Source organism: Protopterus annectens, chromosome 17.part0, assembly GCF_019279795.1.
Source record: "Protopterus annectens isolate FY-2018-M chromosome 17.part0, PAN1.0, whole genome shotgun sequence".
NCBI classification, from domain to species: domain Eukaryota; kingdom Metazoa; phylum Chordata; order Ceratodontiformes; family Protopteridae; genus Protopterus; species Protopterus annectens.
The window spans coordinates 582817053-582843965 of record NC_056751.1 but is presented as its reverse complement, the minus strand read 5'-3'; the positions used below and the strand labels follow the sequence as shown (position 1 = coordinate 582843965).

General features: G+C 39.5%; 1 protein-coding gene across 1 annotated transcript in view; it reads left to right on the top strand.

Moving 5' to 3' along the window:
- LOC122791466 (NACHT, LRR and PYD domains-containing protein 3-like) overlaps window positions 1-26913 on the top strand; it is a 772530-nt gene that overhangs the window by 374205 nt on the left and 371412 nt on the right. Inside the window, exon 8 of the mRNA XM_044059210.1 lies at window positions 1004-2705. Within this exon, the coding sequence (XP_043915145.1) occupies window positions 1004-2705 (1702 nt within the window). The remainder of the gene's footprint in view (window positions 1-1003; window positions 2706-26913) is intronic.

The window sequence follows — 26913 nt, the reverse complement described above, 5'->3', positions numbered from 1 at the left end:
TGAAAATTAGATTTATCACTGGCAACAGGTTAATTTATGGGTGGTGGACAGCAGAATACTAGGAAAATCAGTCTACCTTCCTTGCAACATTTGATATTCATTTTCTACATAGTTAAATGTTTTCTTGTTGATTAGCTGTGAAAAATGTGGTACACATTATGAAAAGGTTGACCCAGAATCCTTAGAAACACATCAGTGTTTACAAATGTAGTTCTTCCCAATACCCAGTAGTCCATGTCTCAGAAGTTGACTGTTATTTCTTCCCAGTAAACTGATAACAGAGCCCTACCTTTTGGAATCCTTTGTTTAATTCTTATTGAAGTGGAGTTTCCTATCTTGAAAAAATCAATTCATTTAATCAGAGGCAAATATACAGCTTGAACTCTTAGTGATTTTTGGTACTAAGTAGATAGTTTAGGGCCTTAGGCAGACCTCTCTACACTAGATCATTAAATGCAGAAAACAGTTATATTTTTTTAAATTCTGTGAGTGAATGATTGTAAAATAAAGCACATTATTCACAAGCCTGTTCATTTGTAAGCTGCATATTTTCATGAGGTACAAAGTTCCCCAGCCCCCATCTTTGTGGCTTTGCCTCCTTCAGTTATAATTATCTGCAGGGTTGCTGTGTCGCTGACTATGGGGTATGGAGAAATCCCCTTTTGCATTGAATCCCCTCACCAAACCAGTCTTTCAAATAAACAGTCAAAAATATAAAGTTGCTCATTTTGGTTTCAAGAAACTAGAGTCCCTAAAACAGTTGCTATGAGACAAAATTATATTAATTGAGTGTATGCTGTTTTAGAGCTAATAACAAGGAGAAATGCCTCTGCTCTTTTGATAGTATATTAATGTAAATAAATACTAGATGTGGATCGTGCATTAGGTATACTGATGTTAAATGTGTTGAAGAGGAATGTGACTTGTGCTTTTGGAATGGTACAACTATACATCCAAAGCAGAATGTTTGTGGTTTAACTTTTTGTTACTTTTGTTTGAATAGATTGCGTTAAAGAACACAAAAACGTCCTCGCTGAGAAGAACAAAGAAATACAAGTAAACACCATTCTAGGAAAAGAGACAATAAACATTTTTCCACTTGAGGATAATTTCATAGAACTCATAGTTGTATCTGCATCTGAAGAGAGGAGACTTAAGGAAGATGAACTGTTGTCCCGAGGCAAAGAACATGAGAAGTTATGTCAGCAGGTAGTACAAAACGAAAGGGAGACTGTCAGATATGATGAGATTTTTGGGAGCAGTTTTGGTAATAAATGCAATGCTAGATTGGCTGTAATCAGTGGCGTTGCAGGGATTGGGAAATCCACCTTGGTACAAAAGATTGTTTTTGAATGGGCCATAGACAGAATTTATGAGCAATTCCACTTTGTTTTTCCATTTAAATTCAGAGATTTAAACAGGCTGACAAACATAAGTATCCATGACATGATTCTGCATTTCTACCCATATCTGAAACTGCATTTGTCAACGATTTTAATGAAACCAGAACAAGTACTGTTTATTTTTGACGGCTATGATGAATTTAATAGTCCAATCCATGCTAGGAGTGAGCTGGACATTCAGTTTGATAAGGCTGCGTGTCAGTCTGCAGCATGGAGCTGTTCTACCACGGACATTGTCAGTAGTCTTCTCCAGGAAAAACTGCTGAAAGACTGCTCCGTATTGATTACAACCCGACCAACAGCGCTTCAGTTTCTCCATAAAGTTAATATTCATCTGCATTTAGAGGTAATGGGATTCAGTGAAGAGCAAAGAAAAGAATATTTTCATAAATTTACTGGAGACACCAAAACTAGTGAGAAGATGTTTAAGTACGTTGAAGAAAATGACATCCTATATACCATGTGCTATAATCCTGCCTATTGTGCGATCATCTGTTCTTCCCTGGAGCCAGCATTCAAATCAGAAAGGGAACTCCAAACACCAGTCCTCAAAACTGTAACACAGTTATATTCAAACTTTATTTACAATATCCTAAAACATCACAACAGAGAGCATGGGGAATCTCAAAAGGTTTTAGAAAATTTGGGGGATATGGCATTCATGGGAGTGCAGGATAAAGTTATTGTATTTGATGAAAATCTTTTGTCTCGTTTTAGTCTTGAGCCTTCACAGTTTCTCTCTGGCTTTCTAATGGAGATATTTTCCAGAGATGAATCTTGTCAAAATATTATCTACACCTTTTACCACCTCACTATACAAGAGTTTATCGCTGCATTAGTGAAGTCCACACCCAATCCATTAGAAGACATCACATCACTGTTAGATAAAGCTGCAGAGTACAAAGACGGGCGATGCGAGGTATTCCTGCGATTTATTGTGGGACTAAGCACTACAGAACATAAATTAGAGGAATTCATTAGAGAAAAGACACAGACTACAGTTAATAAAGTAATTGACTGGGTGAAAAGTAAATTGCATGCTAACTCAACAGGCAGGCAATTACTGAATGCATTTCATTACCTCTTTGAAACTCAGAATAAAGAACTGACTGAGAGTATAATGAAGGACATAAAAAGCATCGAGTTACAGAATATAACCTTGTCGCCAGTGGATTGTTATCTCATGTTCTCTTTGTTGAGCCACTGTGATGAGATAGCTGTCCTGAACATTAAGGACTGTAATATCCAACCAGAGAGTTTAAAGAAACTGCAGCCAGTACTGAGAAACTGTGGATTACTCCGGTAAGACTTTTCTCTTTCTATAGATTCCCTGGGATAATCCAAAATTGCAATAACAGTGCAGTATTCCATGTATTATTTTTCTGTGATTTATATTATGAATAGTGACATAGTGAGGGATTTAAATCATGTATCTGTTGTCTCTGTCTAAACATATGGCTGGATATGCATGCTTAATATAGCCTCTTAGTTAAGAATGCTAAGTTTCACACAGGGAAGATAAGTTTAAATTTTAACTTTCACATTTTTTTAACTACTTTACCTAGAGAAAGGAGTTAGAGTCAGAGTTCAGTGGCTGATTCAGGAATCTGCAAAAGAGGGGGGCGCATTCTGGTTAATTGACTACCACGGCGGGAGTGGGAAAGTGGGACACTGGACTTGGTGGATATGGAAAGATCACCTTAAGATGTTCTGACATTATATGTGAAAAGACAGCAATATACATTCAGTTGCTCATGATTTTGTTGTGGATGTGGAAGTAGAAACAGGTTTTTCCTGTGCAGCACACAGCACATTTACAAATAGCACAAGTTTTTTCAACACATGCCTGAGAGATTGGTTTGCCCATGCTAAGTCACAGTCTCCTTCCATGGTGTAGTTGGCATATGCATTGGTATAACCTATGAAAGCATCCCACTGAAGGTGATATTAGCCATAGCGAGTGCAATAGTAAATTTCAGTAATTTTTTTGTAAGTAAAAAATGATATCTATGGAAACAGTGAAGTTTACTTAAGTAACACAGCAATCAAGAAAGTAGATGTTAAGAAGACATCTCAGAAAGCAAATACTCAATTTAGTAATTGTAGTAAACTTATAGATGAAATTAGTAAAACAGATATTTCCCTTTAAATATCTACTGACTAAATATTTTCTGAGCTTTTATTAGCAATGCTGTTTTAGTTTCATATTGGATTTGTCTCCATGTTAAACCTAAAAACCTCAGTGTCTTCCTTTTCATCTTTTCAAGGTATTCAGGTTTACAAGTCAAATAACCATTAATCCTCCCACTACATGAGTAACAGCATGTCCTAATTTCACAGGTAATAAAAATGTTTAGCAACATATATTTTAAATACACAGGACGCTTTGTTAAAATAAACTATTTCACAGACCCGGTTGGTAAAGGAGAAAACCTACATGTAACAATCTGCTTAAGTCATTTGGGACTTGGCTGCCTGTATTAATAACAGACTCTTCACTGACCCCTTGCCTCTGTGATGGTTAGAAATCCTTTACCTTAAACAACATATCCTTTGTATTATCCCACCATGGTCTAATGATGTTGTAGTACCCACTTTATCCCTCCCATATTAGGACAGTCATTGAATATAATGCCCAATTCAGCATGTACCTCACTAAACACTTAACATGCTTAAAATGCAGCAGTTTCCTCACTAGACAGACTAAAATCTAAGTCCATATATTTTGTTTCACATGGACTCTGCAGGGGTGATGCTTGGTTATCAGCAGCCCAGTATCCTAGGACCTCTTTCATCTAACATATTTCATTCTCATCAGATGTATATATACACAGCATTCTTCCTTGCATCTACCCTCAAAAACAAGCATCCTGTATATGTCTGATGTTTAACTATTTCTTTCTCCTGAACAGTATACAACCACTAGCAAGCAATAGTCTACTTTTACAAATCTCTAATACATAATTGTGAGGAAAGAAAAAGAAATAAGGACCATACTCAACCCATCTCTCACGTAACCTATAATGACTTAATGTGAACACCTTTGAAAAGGGTTGATTTTTGACTAGACAAAGTCCAGTTAAGATGGAGACTTCTACCAGGTATATGTGAAAAAAACCTTTATACAGCTGGTGGTGTGGGGTTGAAGGGCCAAAGAAGCTCTGATTGTCTAGATGCTGTGTGTTAATTGTGTTTCTACTGCTTTCCAGAAGACTTAACCCTCAACAGTGTGTACGTCTACAGATAAAATCAGTGATATAATTTTACGCATTCACACGTATACTGACACTGCCCCTGGCAAGCCACATCTATCACAAGACAGATAAAAAAACACACACACACACACAAGGCTCACTCTTATCTACACAGCATATTTTTTGGGAGTTTGTAGAAAATGAGAGCATCTGGCTAAAACCCGCAAAAAACAGGGTGAATATGCAGGTTCCACACAGAAGTCACAGTAAAGAACTTTACCAGAGAACCAAGTGCTGTGAGATGGAAATGAGACATGATCATCTGCTTCCTCATACATCCTGCCTAGGCTACCCAAAATACTAATTTATTGCCACAGTACTGCTTATTTAATGGACAAATAAATGTAATAGTAAATAACTACAAAAACAGAGATAGTTAGACACCAACTATCAGTGCAACATTTTCCAGCACTGTGTAAGTACCAGAACATGTCTATATGATAACGTTTTTTTAATATATTTAATAGCAAATAACATATATTCATAATATTCCTGGAAAATAACTCACATTTACTCTGGTTTCCATAGCCAGATCATGGTCAAATGGGGCCCCAGACAAGGTAATGTTTGAGCTGACACACATTCACCCCCCCCCCCCCATGGCCATTCCAGTGTTCCATTACTTAGCTGTTTCTCCCCATTTACCATAAACACTGTTCAAACCTCTCAGTATGCATACTATTTTATTCTTTACTTCTACAATGATTACAGATATTTAGATTTAAAGCTTATTTTAAATTTTATAGCACAAACACTGATATACATTTGCTAAACAAAACAATACAGTCTCACACTGAAAACAGACTTAACATTAACCGTAAACTTCTCTGGCCTTGAAACTCACATTCTTTGAAACAGCATTGAAAGCCACATTCAAAGAAAATGCATTTGACCAGTGGCAAAAAAAGTTTACCTTTGGGCTGTTTTCAAACCATAGGCCCATTGCACACATTTTTAGGACAATGCATACAGGCATGTGTTCTTTGAAATCACCTTACTGATTGTATTAAACTATATCCCTTGTATAATGCAGCACCACTTGTTGGACTGCATTTTATATGTGTAATTTTGAACATTTTTCCAGTAAGCAATGAAACAAAATGTTATACCCAGTGATGACAAAACTGCCCATTTCAGAACATTTCAACTACAGAAGGCCACTTAAACTTCTATCATTACAATCCACCAATATCATGTGCACAATCTTTGTAGAGGTAAAGGTCATCTGAATAATTCCACATTAAAGAAATCTGTAACTAATGAAGAGGGTGCTGCTAGCAAACAACTTTATATTTCAGTCTTTCATCTACAAATTCAGTGCTTGCTGCCCTCGAAAAATAAATTTCCTATGTTGCAGAAAAATAAATAAATAAATTGGTAAGCTGATAATATTGCAAAAGGGAATGGATGGCAAACCGACAACAGGTTTATAGTTATTTGGCATCGCATCCAAAGGAAAACACACTCAGGACTGCAGTACCCCTCCCCCCAATTACAACACATCAGCAATCCACCTACATGCTGTGGGAGTAGAACCTACAGCTTTCTTTATCAAAAGCAAGTATGCTAACTGTTGTGCAACTAACATAGCTTTTAAATTTTAAGCACAACAGTTCTGACCATTTGCTAAACAAAGTAGTTGCACATTGAAAGCAGACTTCTCAAGAGCAGCAGTAAACTTATACACCCCTGAAGCTCACAATCCCTTGAAAATGCACTGTACCAAGTAAAACAACCCTCAACATATCCAGTTCCTCCATTTGTAAAATAATTCCACTCCTTGTTACAACTTAAAATGAGTAACTAAAAATAACTAACTCTTATCACCACAGACATCAAGGCTTATGAAACAGTTGCATTGTGCAGGTGTCACAGCCAGAGCATGGTCAAATTAGCCCAAGGCAGGGTAATGGATCAGGCCACACTCACAGCCATTCTTTGTCCCATTACTTGGCTATTTCTCCCCAGTTACCATAAACACTGTTCAAACCTCTTTGTGTGAATATTGATTTCTGATTTACTTCTACAATGCTTATATATATTTGGATTTCATTTAAAACTTTTATTTCAGATTTTATAGCACAAACACTGATAGACATTTGCTAAACAAAGCAATACAGTAACAATGAAAACAGACTTGGCATTAAAACTTCTTTGCCCTTGAAACTCACATTCATTTAAATGGCATTGAAACCCACATTCAAAATCTGGCCAGTGGTGGATAAAGTTTATTTTTGGGCTGTTTTCAAATCATAGGCCCCTTGTACACATTTGTGTGTTCTTTAATTCACCTTCCTGATTGTATTAAATTATATTCCTTTAATAATACAGCACCATGTGATAGAACATGTTGAAAGCAATGAAAAAAATGTATGAATATACATTGAATGCATGATATATATATTGAATGCAAATACATGAATGGATACATAGAACGTTTACACAATAACCTGGCAATGGATGGAGATATTCACCCAAACCCTGGCCCTGCCACCTTAGATAAGGTAACTTCAATTGCATCTAACCCAGTTGAATCACTATCTATTAATAAGTCCCCCAACTCCCTCCTGATCTGCCAACTAAATATTCATAGCATAAATAACAAAGTACCCAATCTTCATGCCCTCCTACAAGTCCATTCCCCTGATATTTTATGCCCAACTAAAACCTGGCTGAAACCATTAACCTCAGATAATGAAATTCTACCACCTGGGTATAATATACTTAGACTTGATTGCTCTACCAGGAAGGGGGGTAGCTGTACTCTTCAAATATAAACTAAATTTTACCTCAGACCCCATTCAAGCACCCCAGGTCAATAAGGCAGAAATAATTGCTACCAAGCTCCAAATTAACAAAAACAAATGCATGAATATAGTCTGTGTGTATATTCCACCAGGGTATAATACCAATACACTAGAAGGCATCCTCCAATGGTTAGTTAGCAACTATCCACAGTAAACCATTGTACTTGGAGATCTTAACATTGACTGGAACACTTGTTCCTCTCAATCTCCTACCACCCATGTAAACCTGTATGGATTCACACAGGTTATTATCCACCCCCACCAGGATGGGAAACTTAACCAAAAAGATAGTATACTGGATTGGATACTAATCAATAGCCCCCCCCCCCAAATGTATTCATCGGAGGGCATCCCAGATGACCTCAGCAATCACTTTCTCACCTTTATCTGCAAGCACAAATCTAATTAGTCCCATCAGCCCATCTACAGAACAATAAGAAATAGTAAAAGCTTCAATCCTAGTAATTTCCAGGACGAAATTAAGGCATGAAACTGGGCTGCCCTAAAGCACTTTTGCCCCTAGATGAAGCTATCTCCCACTTTAACAATAAATTCCTCACCATCCTCGAATCTCATGCTCCCGCTCGTTCCACTAGGGTAAAAACAAAAGCTGCCCCATGGCTTTCTAAAGAAACTAAATCAAAAATCATAGTCAGAAACAAGGCATGGGCAACATAGCGTGCTACAAAAGACCCCCTAAATCAAACCAAATTTAGACAACTAAGAAATGAAACAAAACAATCCATTCTATTAGATAAAAAAAAAACTACTACCTTCATCTCCAACAAGGAAACCAAAATAACCCCCAAAAATTCTGTGCAGGGATAAATAAATTACTGCACCCAGGTCAAACCACCACTCCATCTCCCTCAGCCTCTACTGATAAACTACCAGCGGATGTTGCTAATACCTTTAATAATTTCTTTACTGAAACTATCCAAGTCCTTGCTAGCCAATTACCCCTTAACTCCTCTAACCCACTGGATAGCACTCCCAGCCCTCCTTTAGCTTCTGACCAGTCTCTACATCTTTCATTAGTTTACTACTCAAAAAATTAAAACCTACTACCCTAGCTGCGGACCTTCGCCCAGCTGAATATTTGCAAAAAGCTGCTGATACCATAGCGTACCCAGTTTCCATTCTAATTAATCAGTCCATATCAGAGGCCTCAATCCCCTCTATCTGGAAAATATATCATGTCATACCCCTCCATAAAGGTGGAAAATCTACTGAATTATCCAATTATAGACCCATAACCATCTTATCACCTCTGGCAATAATCATGGAAAAATGCATCCATAAACAACTTCTGTACTTTCTAACCCAAAATAACCTACTGGCTAACTCCCAGCATGGCTTCAGGCCATATCATAGTACCACCACAGCTCTCCTCTCCTTCTCTAATGCAATAATCTATAACAGGAACAACTTCAAGTTATCCTCAGCCATTTTCTTTGACCTCTCCAAAGCTTTTGATATGGTCAACCACCATCTTCTCATCAACACCCTGGCAACAATGTCTCTAGGCAATCACTGTCTTCGATGGTTTGAATCCTACCTGCACAATAGACAACAATCTGTCTTATGGCAGAACAAACTCTCAAACCTCCTACCCAATACCCTAGGTGTCCCACAGGGGTCTATCTTGGGACCACTTCTGTTTTCCATTTTTATCAATGACCTCCACACAGTCATCCCTGAAGCCATCTGCATTCAATACACAGACGACTCAACGCTGATCTGCACTGGCACCTTGCAAACAGAGCTGCTATCAATAACTCAAAGTACTTTTAACCTAGTAGATAATTGGCTTGCCGCTCACTGTCTGATTCTAAATCCTAACAAAACAAAGCTCCTACTTTTCACCCCCACCCAAAGATCCACTGCGTAATCTCTCTCCATTAAGGCTAATAATGGTACCGTAATCTCTCCACATGCCCATACAAAACTGCTAGGAGTTATTATTGATAATCTTAAGTTTGATGTGCACGTCAACAAAACAATCAAAACCATTAACAGAAAACTGGGCTTGCTATATAGGGTAAAGCCATTCCTTACCCCACATGCTAGGACTTCCATTGCCCACTCCCATCTACTCTCTACACTCTACTATGCTTCCCCTTTACTTGTCAACCTAATTAAAACTGATCTTAAACTCTCAAGCTGCTATAATAACATAGCTAGATTTGCAATTGGTCTACCCTATAGAACACATCATTGTAAAAATCTAAATTATCTCGGATAGCTAGAGCTACCAAGGCAGATTCAGTATAATCTACTCATTGTGGCTCACAAAGCACTTAACCAACCAGAAAATACACCTGCCTTGAAAAATATCATCTATTCCCACTCCAACTCCAGATCACTCTGGTCATCTAATAGATTGGTAGTGCAAACCATCAAATCCAACAACTCAGCTGGTGACTCCCTGTTTGCCAACTCTGCTGGCAAAATTTGGAACTCACTTCTTGCTAACATTACCCTAGATACCACCCTATCTCAATTTAAAATAGCTCTCAAGGAGTATTTCAAGTTGCAATAGATATGTCCCTGCTCCAAGCTTGACTAAATCTTTATTCATACTGGTGTACTAATAATATGTCTGTAAAAGGAATTCAAATATCTTTATTTGTTAAGCCAGATTAGAAGTTTGTTAGACTGTATAAATTTAACGGGACTGTAAAGTGTGTTATATCTGTATAATGTTATGATGACTCCTGTTCTATCTGTACATTGTGATGATTGCATATGTAACCACCTTTGGAGCTTTTCTCCCCGGGTCTCTGCCAAAAATGGACATGTATTCAGTCGGACTATCCTGGTCAACAAATGTAAAATAAAAAATACATAAAAAATAAAAATGAACCAATGTTGACAAAACTGCTCAATTCAGAAAATTTCAGCCATAAAAGGCCACTGAAACTTCTATCATTACAATCCACTAATGTCAGTCAGTATGCACAATCTCTGCAGAAGTAAAAGTCATCTGAATAATTCCACATTAAAGATATTCTGTAACTAATGAAGAGGTTGCTGCTAGCAAACAACTTTGTATTTCATTGTTTCATCTACAAATTCAGTACCCACTGCTCTTGAAGAATAAATTGACTACATTACATTAAAAAATGTTAAGCTGGTAATATTGCAATAGGGAATGGATGGCAAACTGAAAACAGGTCCATAACTAGGCATCTCATCCAAAGGAGGACATAATGAGGACTGCAGCACCCCACCCCCCTTGATGCCCCACACAGTATCAGCAATCCATCTACATGCTTTGGGAGTAGAACCCATAGCCTTCTGCATCTACTAACAATTATTTTCAACTCTACAGCACAATAGTAATGTTGTTGTGTCTTTCGGCTTTTCCTGGTTAGGGGTCGCCACAGCGGAACTCCGGTCCTCTAATGATTGGCAGCAGATTTTTACATGCCGAGTTGCCAGCTCTGACGCACAACCTTCAACAAAGGTACGCCCATTCATGCATGTCTCCACACAGAAGACGCTTTAGCTGAGAATCAAACAGGACAACGTCTTACTGTGAGGCGACAATGCTACCGCAGCACCACCACCGCAGTATACAGCACAATAGTAATAGCATTTGCTAATCAAAACAGTTACATATTGTAAACAGACTTAGCATGAGCAGTAGTAAACTTTTCCCTTGAAGCTCACAATTAATTGAAAAATGCACCTGAAACACATTTCCTTGAGAAGTGCTCCTGAAACTGAATTCTTTGAGAAATGCACCTGGCAGCTTGATGGTTGGGGTAAAGGATTCAAGCTTTTGTTTCCTGTAACTAAAGTACAGGGTTTGAGTTTAAGCAAATTAACCATTTGCTATCCCTATTTAGGGCATTTTACACACACACACACACACACACGTGCGCGGAACCTCTTAGCATAATGCATCGGGACAAAGTCTGAACAATAGGGATACATTTTAAATATTGCTGTCATAAAACTTAGAAAGTTGCTAAAATAAAATGTCTTGTGTTACCATACATTTTCTGAAGAGCAAAGTCTGAAACTCAAATGCCTGTCATTATTTAGTGAATTCAGCCCTCACTGATTTGACACAAAAATCCAAAAAAATCACAAACTTTATGAGGAGCAGGCCAAAAATGTTGTTGTTGTGTCTTTCGGCTTTTCCCAGTTAGGGGTCACCACAACGGAACTCCGGTCCGCTAATGATTGGCAGTAGATTTTTACATGCCGAGTTGCCAGCTCTGATGCACAACCTTCAATGAAAGTAGGCCCAGTCACGCATGTCTCCACACAGAAGACGTTTTAGCTGAGAATCGAACAGGACAACGTCTTACTGTGAGGCGACAACGCTACCGCAGCACCACCACGAGCAGGCCAAAAATATGAGGTGAAAATCTGGACCATACCTCTCAACCTCTTAGCACAAAAATCTGAACAAAGCCTGACATAATGGGGGAAAGGCAGATTTTAAATATTGTTCTGCTGAACGTAGAAAGTTCCTAGAAAAACAAGATTTGTCTTGGTATGCATTTTCCTGAAGGGTATGAAGTCTGAAACTCGGATATGTGTCATTTAATGACTTCAATCTTCAGATCATCCAAGTGATTTGCCATAGAATCAGAAATGTTATGAGGAATAGATCAAAAATATGAAGCAAAAATCTGGACAGGTGAGAATTCAGTGTCTCTCTCTCTCTCATTCACACACACACATATAAACGCACTCCTTACATGTCCATCTGAGTTGTCTGTAGCACACACACTAGTTGTGTTCCGCTATATGTGGAGCATTCTGTCATTCCATTCGTCAGCATAGCTCTCTTGTTCTTGTGCTTTATTGTCCTCAGTCCCTCCCATCCGTTATGTTAGTAACTGCAAACATTGTAGTTTTCTTCTTCAGAATAAATATGTTGACGCAAAACATGTTCTTCCATAGAGTTTATAAATGAATTTGATTAGTTTTGGAATCCCTCCACCTTTGACCCTTCTTTATTGTTATTTCTCTATTTTTCCCTAATTTTGAGCAAGAAAGCAAGGATTTCAGAACTTTATTCAGCAAGAAAGCAGTTTTAATTAGTAGCCATTACTGCAATCGCAATCGCAAACCGTGAGTATTACGCGGTCACGTTAATTAACTTCTGACTTCTCTTCCTAGCATTAGTGGATGAATAAATCTTATTTTAATTTCCCCCCTTTAAGTCTTAAAATTACATAAAGCATGATTGGCAGAAGGAAACTACACAGGTCTGTACATCTAAACAAAGAAACTAGGAGATTAAATGGCATGAATGTACTATGTTCGAGACTGCCTTTTCTCAGAATGCTTAATTTTTCTGATGTATTGCAATCGTAGAGTTGGTATTTATATGTTCAGTGGTGTGGGGGATTTGACAAAGATAAGTTTAAGGGAAAAGAATGATATCCGCTCTTTATTTTTGATGACTGCTGAACATTTCAGTATGAAGCCAAGGAATGTTTTTCATTTTTTTAATGATTTTTGGCTCAGTGAAGTACTTACAGTTGAGTGAAAAGCTAGGAGAAAACTTTCAGAAGCGGCTGGAGGAATTTCCCTCATCAGTCCATGGATGGAGCACACACACACACACATCTACTGAAGTAACTTGAGGAATGTCTCAGCTGAAATTGCTCTTGACTTCTTAGCAGGATTACTCTGGCTTCTGGAACATGATTGGACCGTGGGAATCAGCTGACAAGGAACTAAGCCTCTCAGTTCAATTGTATTACAGGAGACACCCTTGCAAAGCATAAACAAAAATATAAACTGGCAAACGGCAAGGCTGAAGAGCAAAATGCATCTCCAAAATCGGTACAGTTGAGAGATTAATGGTAATAATGGGGCACTTTAGCACCGCTGGTAAATCTGCCATTGTTGAAATGGAAAAATGTACACTCTTGAATGTACATTTTCAGATTTCAACAAATAAACAGTACGTTTCTTTTCTTTTTTTTTTTTTCATGCCATGGATGTTCACTACTTTAAAAAGGGGGTGGTGCGCGCCCCTGCGCCCAGGCCTAAATCCGCCACTGGAGTTAGTTATGGCAAGACTCTCTTACTTTCTTATGGTGCAGCTTGGATACCAATGTATGACAAAAGTTTTTTCAGAACAGGGTTTTAGTCCTTCAACAGGGAGTTGCTTCCATTTACTTGAAGCAATCTGTTTCAGCAGAGATATGTTTCAAAGGCTTAGGCTTCATGGCAGCTTCATTTTATGGTCCGTCATGCCACGTTCCACATGGGGGTCATTCAGTAACTGTTTAAGTCCAGTGGCATCTGCAACTTGATCTTCTGTACTAGATGTTTGGAATTTTAAAACTTGTTGATCACATCTGCCGTACTGGTTGGACCTATCCAACCTTCAGTCAGAGGTCAGTTCCAGATCTAGACTCCTCAGGCTACAGTGACCATGGATGCATTTGCTGTGACAGACCATGAAAGATACCCGAATGCTTCAGAAGTCTGACATATCAATATCTTGGAAATAAGGGCAGTATTTATATCCCTTTTGCCCTCATAGAACTCTATACCACAGGCAGTCATCTCCATTCTGTTGGGTAACATATTTGTTGCCTGAAACCTTGCAAGGAATTCCTACTCGGTATGTCAAGATGCAAGTGAGAATGTGGCAATGAGCTGTCAAGATATAGCACTTCCTAACAGCAATGCACATTTTTGGAGAGGCTAGTTCTCTACGGTATAGATTTAGCTATTGACTTCTGATGTCCCATGAATGGTCTTGAGTTCTTCATTTGCAAAAAGAATCTTTTGTTTTGGGGCACGTCACTATGCAACCTGATTGGCTCTCCAACCAGGATAAAATATCTCAGCTTATTTTCCATTATCCCCTTTCTGGGATGCCATGTCAAAGATACTGTAGCCCACTGATGGCCAGATAGAATGCCTTACATCCCCCTATTTCCTCTAATGATGAGAGTCATCTAGAAATCCAAACTCTTAAGAATCAGGCTCATTCTACCATCTCCCTTCTGGCAAAGGCAAACTTGGTTTCTCTTCTGTGACATCTTCTTATGCAGAAGTCCACCCATTAGCCCTTCAAGATGCTGCTTTCTCATCCTTCATACAACCCTCAGTCAGACCTTCAGTCTTTTAAGTTGACACCTTGGTCTCCACATCCATTGGTAGCTGAATATCCTATCTTCTCTTATGGGGTAGACTCCACCATTTCCCCCTCTTATAGGCATTCTACACAAAATTCTTATATGAACAAATGGAACTGCTTTTCTGTTTGGGTGAATTTTGAAGGTACAGATCCCTTTTAAGCACCTATTACCTTAATTCTTTCTTTCTTCTTTATATGTTCAGGCAATGGTCTTATTTAATTCTGCTTTCAAAATCCATTAGACAGTCATATCTAACTTATATTCTGGACTGGACTCTTCTTCCCCTCACCTCTCTTAAAGTTTGTAGGACCCCCTTACATGCTGCGTCCATTTAGAGGCCTCGCCCCTTCTTGCAACATTTACTTAATGCTTAAATTCTTACTCTTCTATTCTTTGAGTGTATTGTTGTCTACATATCAAGTTCATGCCTTTGATAATGCTTCCTAGTAGCTAACACCTCAGGCAATGGAATCTCAGAGTTACAAGCTCTTTCTGTCACACGTCTCGACTTAATTTCCACAGGTAAAGTGTGAACTTAGAATTTGTCTGTCATTCATGACCAAAGACATCACAGTTGTATATAAACAAGCCAATTAAATCAGCATGTCTTTTTTATGAATACTCATTGTGGTTAATAATTCCTTCTTTGTATGGATGCTCACAGACAACTTAGGTTTTATGTAGACAGAAGTACATTTTTCTGCAAAGATAAGCAGCTCTTTACCCATTGTTAAGACAAGGTTGGGCAGGAAAGTATTTAAACTTACTCTTTCCAGTTGGTTAGCTAATTGCACTGTACTATTTTAGAATACATATAGAAAGTCTCTTTCTTTAAATCCTGGGTGCATTCCACTGCTAGAGAAATACATTACTTTAAACTGCCTTTTTCTGTAATATTATTATTATAGATCATATCTGTGCAACCAAAACTAAGTCTTGCCTGTGGGCTTTCAGAAAGGACTATAATCTGAGTATTACTTCCAGGTCTAGGTCTTTTTTCCGTGCTACTTTCATCAATGGTATGTGGTTGCCATCTTTGAAAATTAGTTAGGAACTCTGTCTTAAAAGTTGCTCAAACATATTCATTGTTGTCAGATATGAAAGCTATGCTGTTACAATGATAGTTGCATGTGTGCCTACCTTCAGTAAAGCTCCTTCCCTCCCCATCTTACTTTTTTTTCCTGGAGATCTGCCTTCTCCACTCTTTTGCCTTTTTCTTCTTACCTCAGCCCAGCTTTGGTACTGGAGAACTGAAGAGTGAGAGATGAGTAGTGTATGTTGGGGAGGGTTCTGGGCAGCCTAGGGAGGGTTTATTTGCTGAGCAGTCATAATGTCTGCAGCATCAGGCATGTTGTTACCAAAGATGGATACCTTCTTACAGATCTGTCATTATGGTAGGTATATAACTCTTCTTTTACTATTAGCCAAGTCATTATCAAAATATTACATAGCTACCTCGGCCTCTTAAGGGGGACCACTTGGTTCAGCATCAAATCACTTTGATCCATCTGTATCTACAGTCATTGTAGCTCACACATTGGAAGGGAAGATCTGATCTCTGCAGAGATGTTTTGTTTTCCATTCATGCATTCTAAGTGCTTCAGGGGGCTGTGAAAGACTCTGTTAACAGTGTTCTCCCTGGAGTGACTCTTGCCATCTTATTCCTCTTCTGGTATGTCTCTCTCAGATGTTGTACTGCATTTTCACCTGATTTTATACCTTTACTTGTTCATCCATTACAGCTCATTGTGGTGCTTTGCCTGATAACTTCCTTGATATCCCTTGATGGTTTACATGTTTTTGGAGATCAACTTTCTTAGAAGATTTCTTCATCTTAAGCCTCCTGAAAACATTTAGTACCTAAATGGCATCTTCATTTTCTTTTGGAATATTTGATGAAACCTTCTTTTGAGCAAGTTACTTTAGTATTTTTATCATTTCTTACATGAAATACACTGATTTAATGGCAATTTCTTCAGTTAGGAGGTTGTCAAAAATGCATACTCCAGTATGTTCCAAGTCATAGCTTGCTTTTCATAATGTTTCTGCTCATCCTTTCTTTATGACTAAGGTAGTGTCAGACATTGCTTTGATTTTGGGAGTGCACATCAGAGGTCTCACTGTGTGTATGACTGAGGTGTTCCCTTCTACTGCCTTTAGTTTGGCTATTTTTCTTCTTTGCACCACCTAGTTCTTTTCTACCATTTGCACAGTTCATATCATGATCCTGCCACTCATTGCTGAATAGTTCCCTTGTCCAATGCCTAGAAAGTACAAGCCATTTAAACCTTGTGTGGCTGCCAGCTCACAAGCTAAGGCCTGCCCTGGCATTGCGTTTGTTGTTTGGAAAAAGTGCTCAGTGTGAAACAGTACCTCAGGCTCCATCATTTCAACCCAGCCAGCCCAAGGAACAAGAGGGAGAATTGCAGGCTCATCATGCATCTAGTAACACATTGGGGATGACACTGCATGGCACAAAGAGGAGCAGGAGGCGCCCTGGAATGGTCCTAAACTGATAACAGAATTCCCTGAGATGGAGGAAAATATAGAGGGCAGAGACTGGTTACATCCTCCTAGAGGATAGTCTGTTCCTGAGATCGTCTTGCAGGCCCCTTGTGCTACCAGCTTCCCATTTTCTAGTGAATGGATAAGCTTATGTTCATCTCCCACATCAGCAGGCAGTATGGGTCCTACAAGAGATATGGCCACAATAACTACATTAGGTTGTGCGTCCTAGGGTATAATGACTGTATGTTCCCAGTCAAGTGACTAGAGATCACACTTAATTGGCCTGCACATGTGAAACAATTGTTTTCCTTGCCTAGTAATTTCTGATTGCGTTTGGGAAAAATAACCCTTGTCTCCTGGTCTCCTCCTGGTCTGCCAGTGCCTAGATACACAGCTAGAGGAGAGGCAGTAGATCCACCTATGACATGCTCCACAGGTCAGATATTTGATATCAGATACTTGTCCTGTCTTTGTAGCTGCAGAACTGCATCTTTATGGAAGGCAAACCAATGTCTGCAAAAGGCCCCACAAAGATCTCTTCCAGTTTTGTCACATTTCACATGTGCAGCCTTGCTCTTTAGTGTTCCATTAGTTACTATCCAGTACTCAGCATTACATACTAAATCCCTGTACACAGACTGCACATGGACCTGCTCAGCATGGTGTTGAGTCTAGGATAAGTTCTTTCTTATAATTTCTCATGCTCTGTAGTCTGAGAAGAGGATTCCCATGATCCAAAAGCCCAGACCTGAGTTAGGTAAGTAGAAAGTTACCTTTCCTTTCTACAGCTCTTCTGGATGTATTATACCTCCTTTGGAGAAACATTTAGGCTCATAAATCTTCCATGTACTGGCCTGTTGTCCCATTGCCCTACTGCTATCTCTTCAGGAATGTTTTGATGACTATTTTAGGAAGAATGAATAAGAACTTTGGGTGAAACCTGTATAGAAGCTGTATTAAAAGATACTGTCCCTGTAACCTGGAAGAATGTAGATACCATTCCTTCTCCTAAGAAGGTGGATGTCCACAGATAAGTAAAATAAGGACATTTCTAAGGATACTAGAGCCAACTCATAAGTGATCTCTCTCCAGTCCAGCATAAATTCCTGTTGTGACAGCATCTTACCCCCTTAGCACCTAAGGTTTCTAAGGCTGTTGATATGATGGGCAATGTGTTATCTTCTACCTTAGTGAAACTTAGGTCCCACAATTGTTTATCTTAACTTCCCTGAACACTCATTTGGTCTTGCTTTTTTCAGGCCATTTGCTCTCCTGACTATTATCTAGACCTTGTATAGTCAGTGCTGTCCTTTAAGTTTTTGCCAGAGAGCTATCACAACAGACCAGAAAGCTTTGAGCATGATCATGGATTACCAGCTATTGAAGCTCATAGATCCACCACCAAAAGAAAAAAAAAAAGATCTCCCAAGAAACCAAACTATCTTCACAAATTTCTTGGGAAAGCCCACAATGTATTTCCTTAAGGAGGCTTCCTCTGCTTTGGAGTATAGCCAGTGGTTCTATTCCCATCTATTTCAGATTTCTAATGGGAAAGGAGGGTACCTCCTGTCTTAAACTTTATTGATTCCAACTAGCTCATATAGTATGTCCCATTTTGGATGATGACTGTTTAGACAGCTATGATCCTGCTACCACAGGTCACCAGAGTAATACCCCTAAACATGATATAAACCATCTGGTACATAACTGTGTCCACAAAAGAGGTTCATTTAGTTCCTTCTGGGTAGGCATTGCTTTTAGTATAAAGGGTTGGAATTTTGTCTCACGTCTGTACCCCAAATGCTTACCAGACTGCTATCCATTGTGCAGGATTTTTTTCAGAAAACGACTTTCACGTTTTCATTATGACATTGCAGTGTCAGTGGTGTAACACATAGCACACTTACCTTTGGTACATAAGGCTGTGGTCCTGCTCCCACACCTGGTAGACAGATGGCTGTATCTGGAGTGCAGTAAGGTTGGGGGTGCTTTACTCTCCTGAGTTTGTAGTCCTTTGGATGAGATGTTAAATGGAGGTACCATTTACCTGAGTTGGTATTGCTGTGGTGGATGTAAAAGATCACGCAGCCCTATTGAAAACAATAGAGGTTTCTTTATTTACATATGTCATTGTTTACATTTCTTTACATTATTTACACATTCATATTCCTAACATATATTTTATCATTTCTTTCCATTTGTTTCTAAACCCTAACATATAATATACACAGAAAGGAAAACAATTATTTCCATTTTCATTTCAAGAACAAAAAAGATGGCTTTTCTAAGTCAACATTTGTTTATCTATCCCCATCCGTTCTTCCACAACCAGCTTTTTAGTTCATCTAGTACAGCTTTATAATCTCTGTTTTTATTATACAGTCATCCAGCATATCTTCTTTTCCATAATCTCCAGATTGCTAAAAACAATATTCTGTCAAAATTTCTCAATTTCTCATTTTTTTCTTGTCTCATATTTTCCATATAATCATCACTATCATATCCATTGTTATATTTTTAAATCATTCCCACTTATATTCCCTTGTAAAACTTTTCCAAAACTGTTCATTTTTTACATTCTAAAAGCAATGTTTTTTTTGTCCTTATTCATTACACTCATTACATTTTATTTCTTCCAATGCCATATATTTCAGGTTACTTTAAACTGAAAACTTATCCGACAAACTCTTCATAGAAAATCCCTTGCTTTATAAAAAATCCCAAACCTTTTCCTTCTATTCATTATCACATTTTTGCATCTTCTTTTAATTCCTTCCAAGGATATACCATATAATATGTCTCTATAATATTGTTATAGGATAATTTTCTGTTTTTATCAGTCTCATTGTTTTTTACTTTTCATAACTGTGTTTTATCCTTTTCCTTCTACCTTTTCTTGTTTACCCTCCTTAATATTTACATGCATTTTATATATTGTATATAAAATTTCCCCATCATTTGCTGTTCTGTCTTTCACCTTTTGTATGATCTGAAAACTCAAGCCATTTCTACCCCAGTGATTATTTCTTTCAAATCTTTTGAGTGCACCACATAATCTATTTCAGTTCTGAAAGTCGCTCTTACATATTTCCATTCTCTATTTTTCCTATTTTCAACTCTGTATGTCTTATAACTTCTTTTATTACTTTAATATCTTGTGATGTTCTTCATCTCACATTGCTGCAGTCCTTACTTATGGGTAGTCCGCTGTCCTCGGTCGGCCCGAATACCAAAGTATTAGGCTGACGTCGGTCATGGGCGCCTAGATCTGACATCAGAGCGTCAGGGTATAAAAGCGCATGACCGACGTCATATCCTCAGTCTTTTTTGCCGCATGGTCCGATGCAGAAGCAGCGTTGCAAGTGCCGTTCGGCGTTCTGAAATTTTTCGTTTTCGGAGTTTCAGACCGATACCAAGTTGGGCTAAGTACCCCGTTGGGGAATAATTTTGTTTTTTCTTGCCTCAGTTACTTACGGATGTCAGAAAAAGTGAATAATTGTATTTCTTGTGGGAAACAGATACCGCATAGGGATTACCACTCGCTTTGTATTCCTTGTTTGGGACGAGCACGGCGTAGTCGGGTGTCGGTTTTGTGCTAGGTTTAATAAGCGCACTATAAACGGAGGTTAGATTGCGCTAGGTTAGTCTTTGGCAAGAGGTGTAATTATAATATGCCGTCGGATGTTCCGGCCTGCTTCTACTAAGAAGCGCAAAGACAAATCTTTAAAGCCTAGGCAGGATGATTCGTCCGTTTGGACTCGGACCTTTAGAGGCTACAGCTGAACAGGTGGATCCGGCTGAAGTTTCGGTTGAGTCCCAGGGGGAAACTTTGATTTTACAGGATGTGGCCTCTCAGGAGGCAGGTCAGGCTGAAGGGGCCTCTCAGGTTACTATTCTCCCTTCCATACCTAAGGTGGTTAGGCCTTCTGCTACTGTTTCTAAGGCTCCTGCTAAGGGCAGGTCTGTCTTGCCTTCCTCTGGTGTCAGTTCTGGTTCTTCAGGGTCTGTGCCTAAAAAGCACATGCTTAAAATGGCAGAGGATTTGATTACTTTAATTAGAGGTTCTATGCCCCCTCCTGATAAAAGGCCCAGGATGGAGCCAGAGTTGGAAAGTTTGGAGCAGGCCTCAGATGATTCAGAGTCTTCTGCTGAAGACATTCAAGATTTCCTCCTTATTCTGATTCTGATGCAGAGGATTCCACTCCTTCTGCTTCTCCTCCAGAGGATTTTTCATTTTCTGAAACTCTTCATTCCATGAGGGAGCATTTTCAGTGGGAGGGACAGGATTACTCTGATTCACGGAAGAGACTTAGGGAGTTCTTGTTTTTACCACAGCATAGACCCTTAGCTATACCTCCGGTTTTGGATGTTGTTTCAGATGTTTTTTCGGAAGCTTCCCTTAATCCAGATTCTGTGCCTCCTGCCCCAGTTAAACCGGACAGGTATTACAGGGTGCCTGAGGCTCATAAATATCTGTATAAGAGTCCTAGGGCGGACCCAGAAACTATTAGTCAGGGGCCTAAGGGTGTTAGAGCCTCTGTTGTTAAGAATCCGGTTCCTCTGGATAAGGAAGCTAGAGCTTTGGATAGATGGGGCAAGAAGGTATATACCTCTTCTACTTTAGCAATGAGAGCTTTGAACTGCCAGTTTCATATGTTGAAGTATCAGAATTTCCTCCTTTCTCAGCTAAGGTCTAAAGTGGATGCTTTGGCAGAGGGCATAGAGTGTAAAGAATTGCAGGATTTAGTGCATGTTTCTGAACAAGTGGGTAAGCACTCTTTGCAATGTGGTTTTGATGCTTTACAGGCCTCTTCTAGGGTGGCTGCCACTGGTTCTGTTATTCGTAGGCACGCCTGGCTTAAGGATCAGAATTTGTCGGAGCATGTTAAGTCTAGAATTCTGGATGCCCCTTTACAGTCTGAAGTTTTATTTGGTCCTCCTGTGGAGTCAGTCTTAAAGAAAATGGAAGACGAGGCTAAGTCTATGCAGACTGTTAAAGATTTTTTACAGGTACAACCTCCAAAGTTTAGTAGAAATTGGCCTACTAAGGGGTGGACGTACCCTTCTTCTGATTCTCAGTCTAGGGGTAGATCTAGGCGTGGTAGGGGCAGAGCTCAGAGTACTTTCAGGCCGAGACAATGGAGTTCGCCTGCTCAATCTGCTGGTGAGGGCAGGGGCCAGTCCTTTCGTAAACAGGCCCAATGACCTACATTTTCAGCTGCCGGATTCTTCTTGCCTGGCAGCTCCTTTGGGAGGAAAGTTGGCTCTTTTCAAGCAAAATTGGCATTTAGTCACCCAGGACAAATGGGTATTGGACATTATAAACCGAGGTTACAAGTTCTATTTCCATACCATGCCTCCTTTCAAAGGCATGCCAGATGTCCCTCCTCGGCAAAGGATAGAGGCTCGCAGACAAATTTCTTTACTTCTTCAAATAGGAGCTATACAGCCAGTTCCTCTGTCAGAAGTGGGCCTAGGATTTTATTCCTGCCTGTTTCTAGTTCCGAAGAAAGGGAACACGTGGAGACCAATTTTGGATTTATCTATCCTCAACACTTACCTGGACATTCCAAAGTTCAAGATGCTGACTTTACAACAACTTTTACCGCTGTTGGGAAAAGATCACTGGATGGTTACTCTGGATCTCAAAGAGGCTTACCTTCATGTTCCTATCAGGCCCAGTTGCAGGAGGTACCTGCGTTTTCGGGCTGGAAATTTACATTATCAGTTCTCTGCATTGCCCTTTGGCTTATCTACTGCACCCAGAGTGTTCACAAAGGTTCTGGCTCCAGTGATAGCATTTTTCAGACTAAGAGGAATACAGATTTATCCTTATTTGGACGATTGCCTCATTATTGCACAAGAAAAGGACGAACTTCTTCAGCATCTACAATATGTGATGGCAGTGTTAAGATGCCTAGGGTATTCTGTGAACGAAACAAAGTCCAGTCTAGTACCCTCTCAGGACATGTGCTTTCTGGGTGTGAGACTGAATACAGCTTCCCAGATGGCCTTTTTGACCCCGGACAAACAAAGAAGCCTTTCTCTTTATTTCCATCAAATGTCTCTACGGTCCAGGCTGACTGCAAGGACAGTCCTTCAAGCCTTGGGGTTCATGGCATCTTGTATTCTGGTGCTTCCCAATGCCAAATTGCATATGAGGAAGCTTCAATGGTATCTCAAAAATGTATGGACACAGCACTGCCAAGATCTAGACACTGTCATTCAGATAATACCTTGCATTCGGAAGGAGTTTTTGTGGTGGGCTCAGGAATGTCACCTAAACAAGGGACTCTCTGTGACCCGGCCAGAGGCGAGTCAGATTCTAACGACAGATGCCTCGGACAAGGCTTGGGAGCACACCTCAATGGAAAATGGGTGCAAAACACGTGGCCTGTCAAACTCCAACATTTGCATATCAACTTGAAGGAAATGTTAGCAGTCCAATTTGCATTGATGGCTTTCAAAGATTTACTTCACCCAGGGCAGGTGTTGATTCAAACAGACAACACTACTGTCATGTGGTACATCAACAAGCAGGGGAACCCATTCTTACCCTCTTTGCAGGCAAGCGATGATTCTGTGGGAAACTGCTCTCAATCTACACCTCAATCTTCAGGCAAGGTTTCTACCAGGAGCACAGAACTCCTTAGCAGATGTATTGAGCAGACAAATAGTGGATCCTCACGAATGGAAATTGGATCCTCATGTATTTCAACAGTTGACAGTGTTATGGGGAACTCCAGACATAGATCTGTTCGCTTCTCCACTAAATTACCAGTTGCCAAAGTTTTGCACAAAATGTTTCATCACACAGCTTGGAAGGTGGACGCTCTATCATTCAGTTGGAACAATCTGCATGTATATGCCTTTCCACCTCTGCCTCTTCTTCCCAAGGTACTCTTGAAGGCCAGACAAGACAAGCCAACCATGATTTTGATAGCACCGGATTGGCCTCGACAACACTGGTACCCACTACTGAGGAGCTTAGTACGAGAACCTCCATGGCCTCTGCCTCTGATTCCGCATCTTTTGTCACAAGAGGACAGTCACTTCCTCAATGCCAAGATTCAGTCTCTACATCTAACAGCCTGGCATATTCTGTTTTAGACTCTGGAGGGTCTCAGCTTCCACAACAAGTTTTGAATGTTATTTTGGAGGCCAGGAGGCCTAGTACCAGGAAAGTTTACACTGATAAATGGAGGAGATTTTTTATTTGGTGCAAAGGAAAGGACTTTGATGTCTCCAAACCTGATTTAAGTGTTGCTCTTCAATATCTTACTGAGTTATTGGACAAGGGTTTGTCTTTCTCCTCAATAAAGGTCCATGCTGCAGCCATTTCTGCTCACTATGATTGTGACCCTCCTTTATTCTCTCATCCTTGGTTTAAGCAATTTCTTAGAGGGGCAAAGAATATAAGACCCCACGTAGAGCTCCTACTCCTGCTTGGGATCTCAATTTTGTAACTTACTCTACAACCTTTTGAGCCTGCAGCTACTGCCGAGTTAAAGTATTTGTCATGGAAAACTGCTTTTTGTTGGCCATTACCTCTGCAAGAAGGGTTTCTGAATTACAGGCCCTCATGGCAGTGGAGCCTTTCCTGATTTTTCATAAGGATAGGGTATCTTTGCGTACTAATCCTTCCTTTATGCCTAAGGTGGTTTCTAGTGTGGCCTTAAATCAAACTATTCATTTGCCTACTTTTATGCAAACCCCCAAAATAAAGGGAGAAAATTTTGCATACTTTGGATATTCACAGGCAGTTGCGTTATTATTTGAGCAGAACCAAGGAGTTCAGACAGTCTCAGCAATTGTTTGTTTCTTTTGCTTTGGGTTCACAGGGTAAACCTGTTTCAAAACAAACTATTTCTAAATGGATTGGGTTTTGTATTTCTTTCTGTTATTCCCATCATGGTAAGGAGGTTCCTGCTGGAATCAGGCCTCATTCCACTAGGGCTACTGCTACTTCTACGGCCTTTCTAAGGGGGGTAGCTACAAAAGACATTTTGGAGGCAGCTACTTGGAGTTCAGTGCATACCTTTTCTAAACATTACCACCTTCCTCTTTATTCTAAGTCTAGGGCTGGATTTGCCACTGCAATTTTACAGGGCATTTTAGCGGCCCCTAATGCTTTATGATTTTTACCATCCTCCCTTTCCCGTTGCTTTGGGATTCTACCCATAAGTAATGGCTGCAGCAATGTGAGATGAAGAACATAGTACAGTTTTGTACCTACCATAAATGTAGATGTTCGAAGATCCACATTGCTGCAGTCCAATACCCTCCTCCTTCCCCACTGTAGTTAGACTTGGTGCTATGCTTTAGGTGATGGTTGTTGTTGGGCATGTTTTTGGGAGGTATTCTGTTTTTGGCTGTGGCCTTTCTGGTTTGGCCTTCTGACATCTGGGGCAAGAAAAGACTGAGGATATGACGTCGGTCATGCGCTTTTATACCCTGACGCTCTGATGTCAGATCTAGGCGCCCATGACCGACGTCAGCCTAATACTTTGGTATTCGGGCCGACCGAGGACAGCGGACTACCCTTAAGTAAGGACTGCAGCAATGTGGATCTTCGAACATCTACATTTATGGTAGGTACAAAACTGTACTTTATTTTCCCTGTCCTTTCTCAAATCACAGTTAAAATCTCCCACCAGAATAAGTGACATGGTTAATAGAAAAAACGTTTTTAAGTTCTTCGAACATCTTTTTCCTCTCCATAATATTGGTATATGCATAAACTACGTTTACACGTACACATCTTTCTCTTTTCCTTATATCACATACCACTAGTTTTCCAGATACTTCTACGATCATATTCAGTATCTGTATCTCTTCAGTTTTGAAAACAATTCCTATTCCTGAGCACCTATTCCCCACTAGCCGTATAATCTTTTTAGTTCATGTTGCCTCAGTACTTTTCCTTTTTCTTTCCTTCACACATCTAATATCTAACAAACGTGTCACATCCATACTTATTTTTTTATACCTTTCAGTTACTACCACACCTCTGCTATCACTTCAAATGCTGTTTACAGTTAGTGCTAAAATTCCTAACATTTCTACTATGAGTGAATGAAAGTGAATGCACAGAGGATTTGAATCTCTGAACTGCATTCGATAAAAACATCTTTCAGAAAAACACTTCATAAAGTGTTTTTGTAGAGGACAAGCCCCCCCCCCCTCCCCGCACCTGCTGATGTAGGTGGGGGGACAAGCTCCCCACATACCCTGAACTAATATTATATATATAAATATATAGATATATAGATATATATATATATATATATATATACACACACACACACACACACACACACACATATATATATATATGTGTGTGTGTGTGTGTGTGTATATATATATATATATGTATATACACACACACACACACACACATATATATATATGTGTGTGTGTGTGTATATATATATATATATATATATATATATATATATATATATATATATATACATAGATATATATTTCAACACCATGGTCATATCAACTTGAAGAAGGGGAAAATTCCCCCAAAAAGGAATCACTTTTGGCACAACTCATCAACAGTGATTTTCTGCAACCTACAACCTCGGCCCCAGTCGTCAATGAGTTGAGAATTCAAACATTGCCCTCCAGTGGGATAACCATTTCTAAGTCATTCCATTAGCTTAGTTGCCGTGCAACCCTGAAAATTCACCAAGAACCAAAAATGGGTGGGTTCCCGTAGCCTCAGGTCTTCATCCACATCCTCAAATAATTTGTCAGTATATCTGTGAGTTTGCAAATGTTTATTCACAAACACATTAAGTGCTTT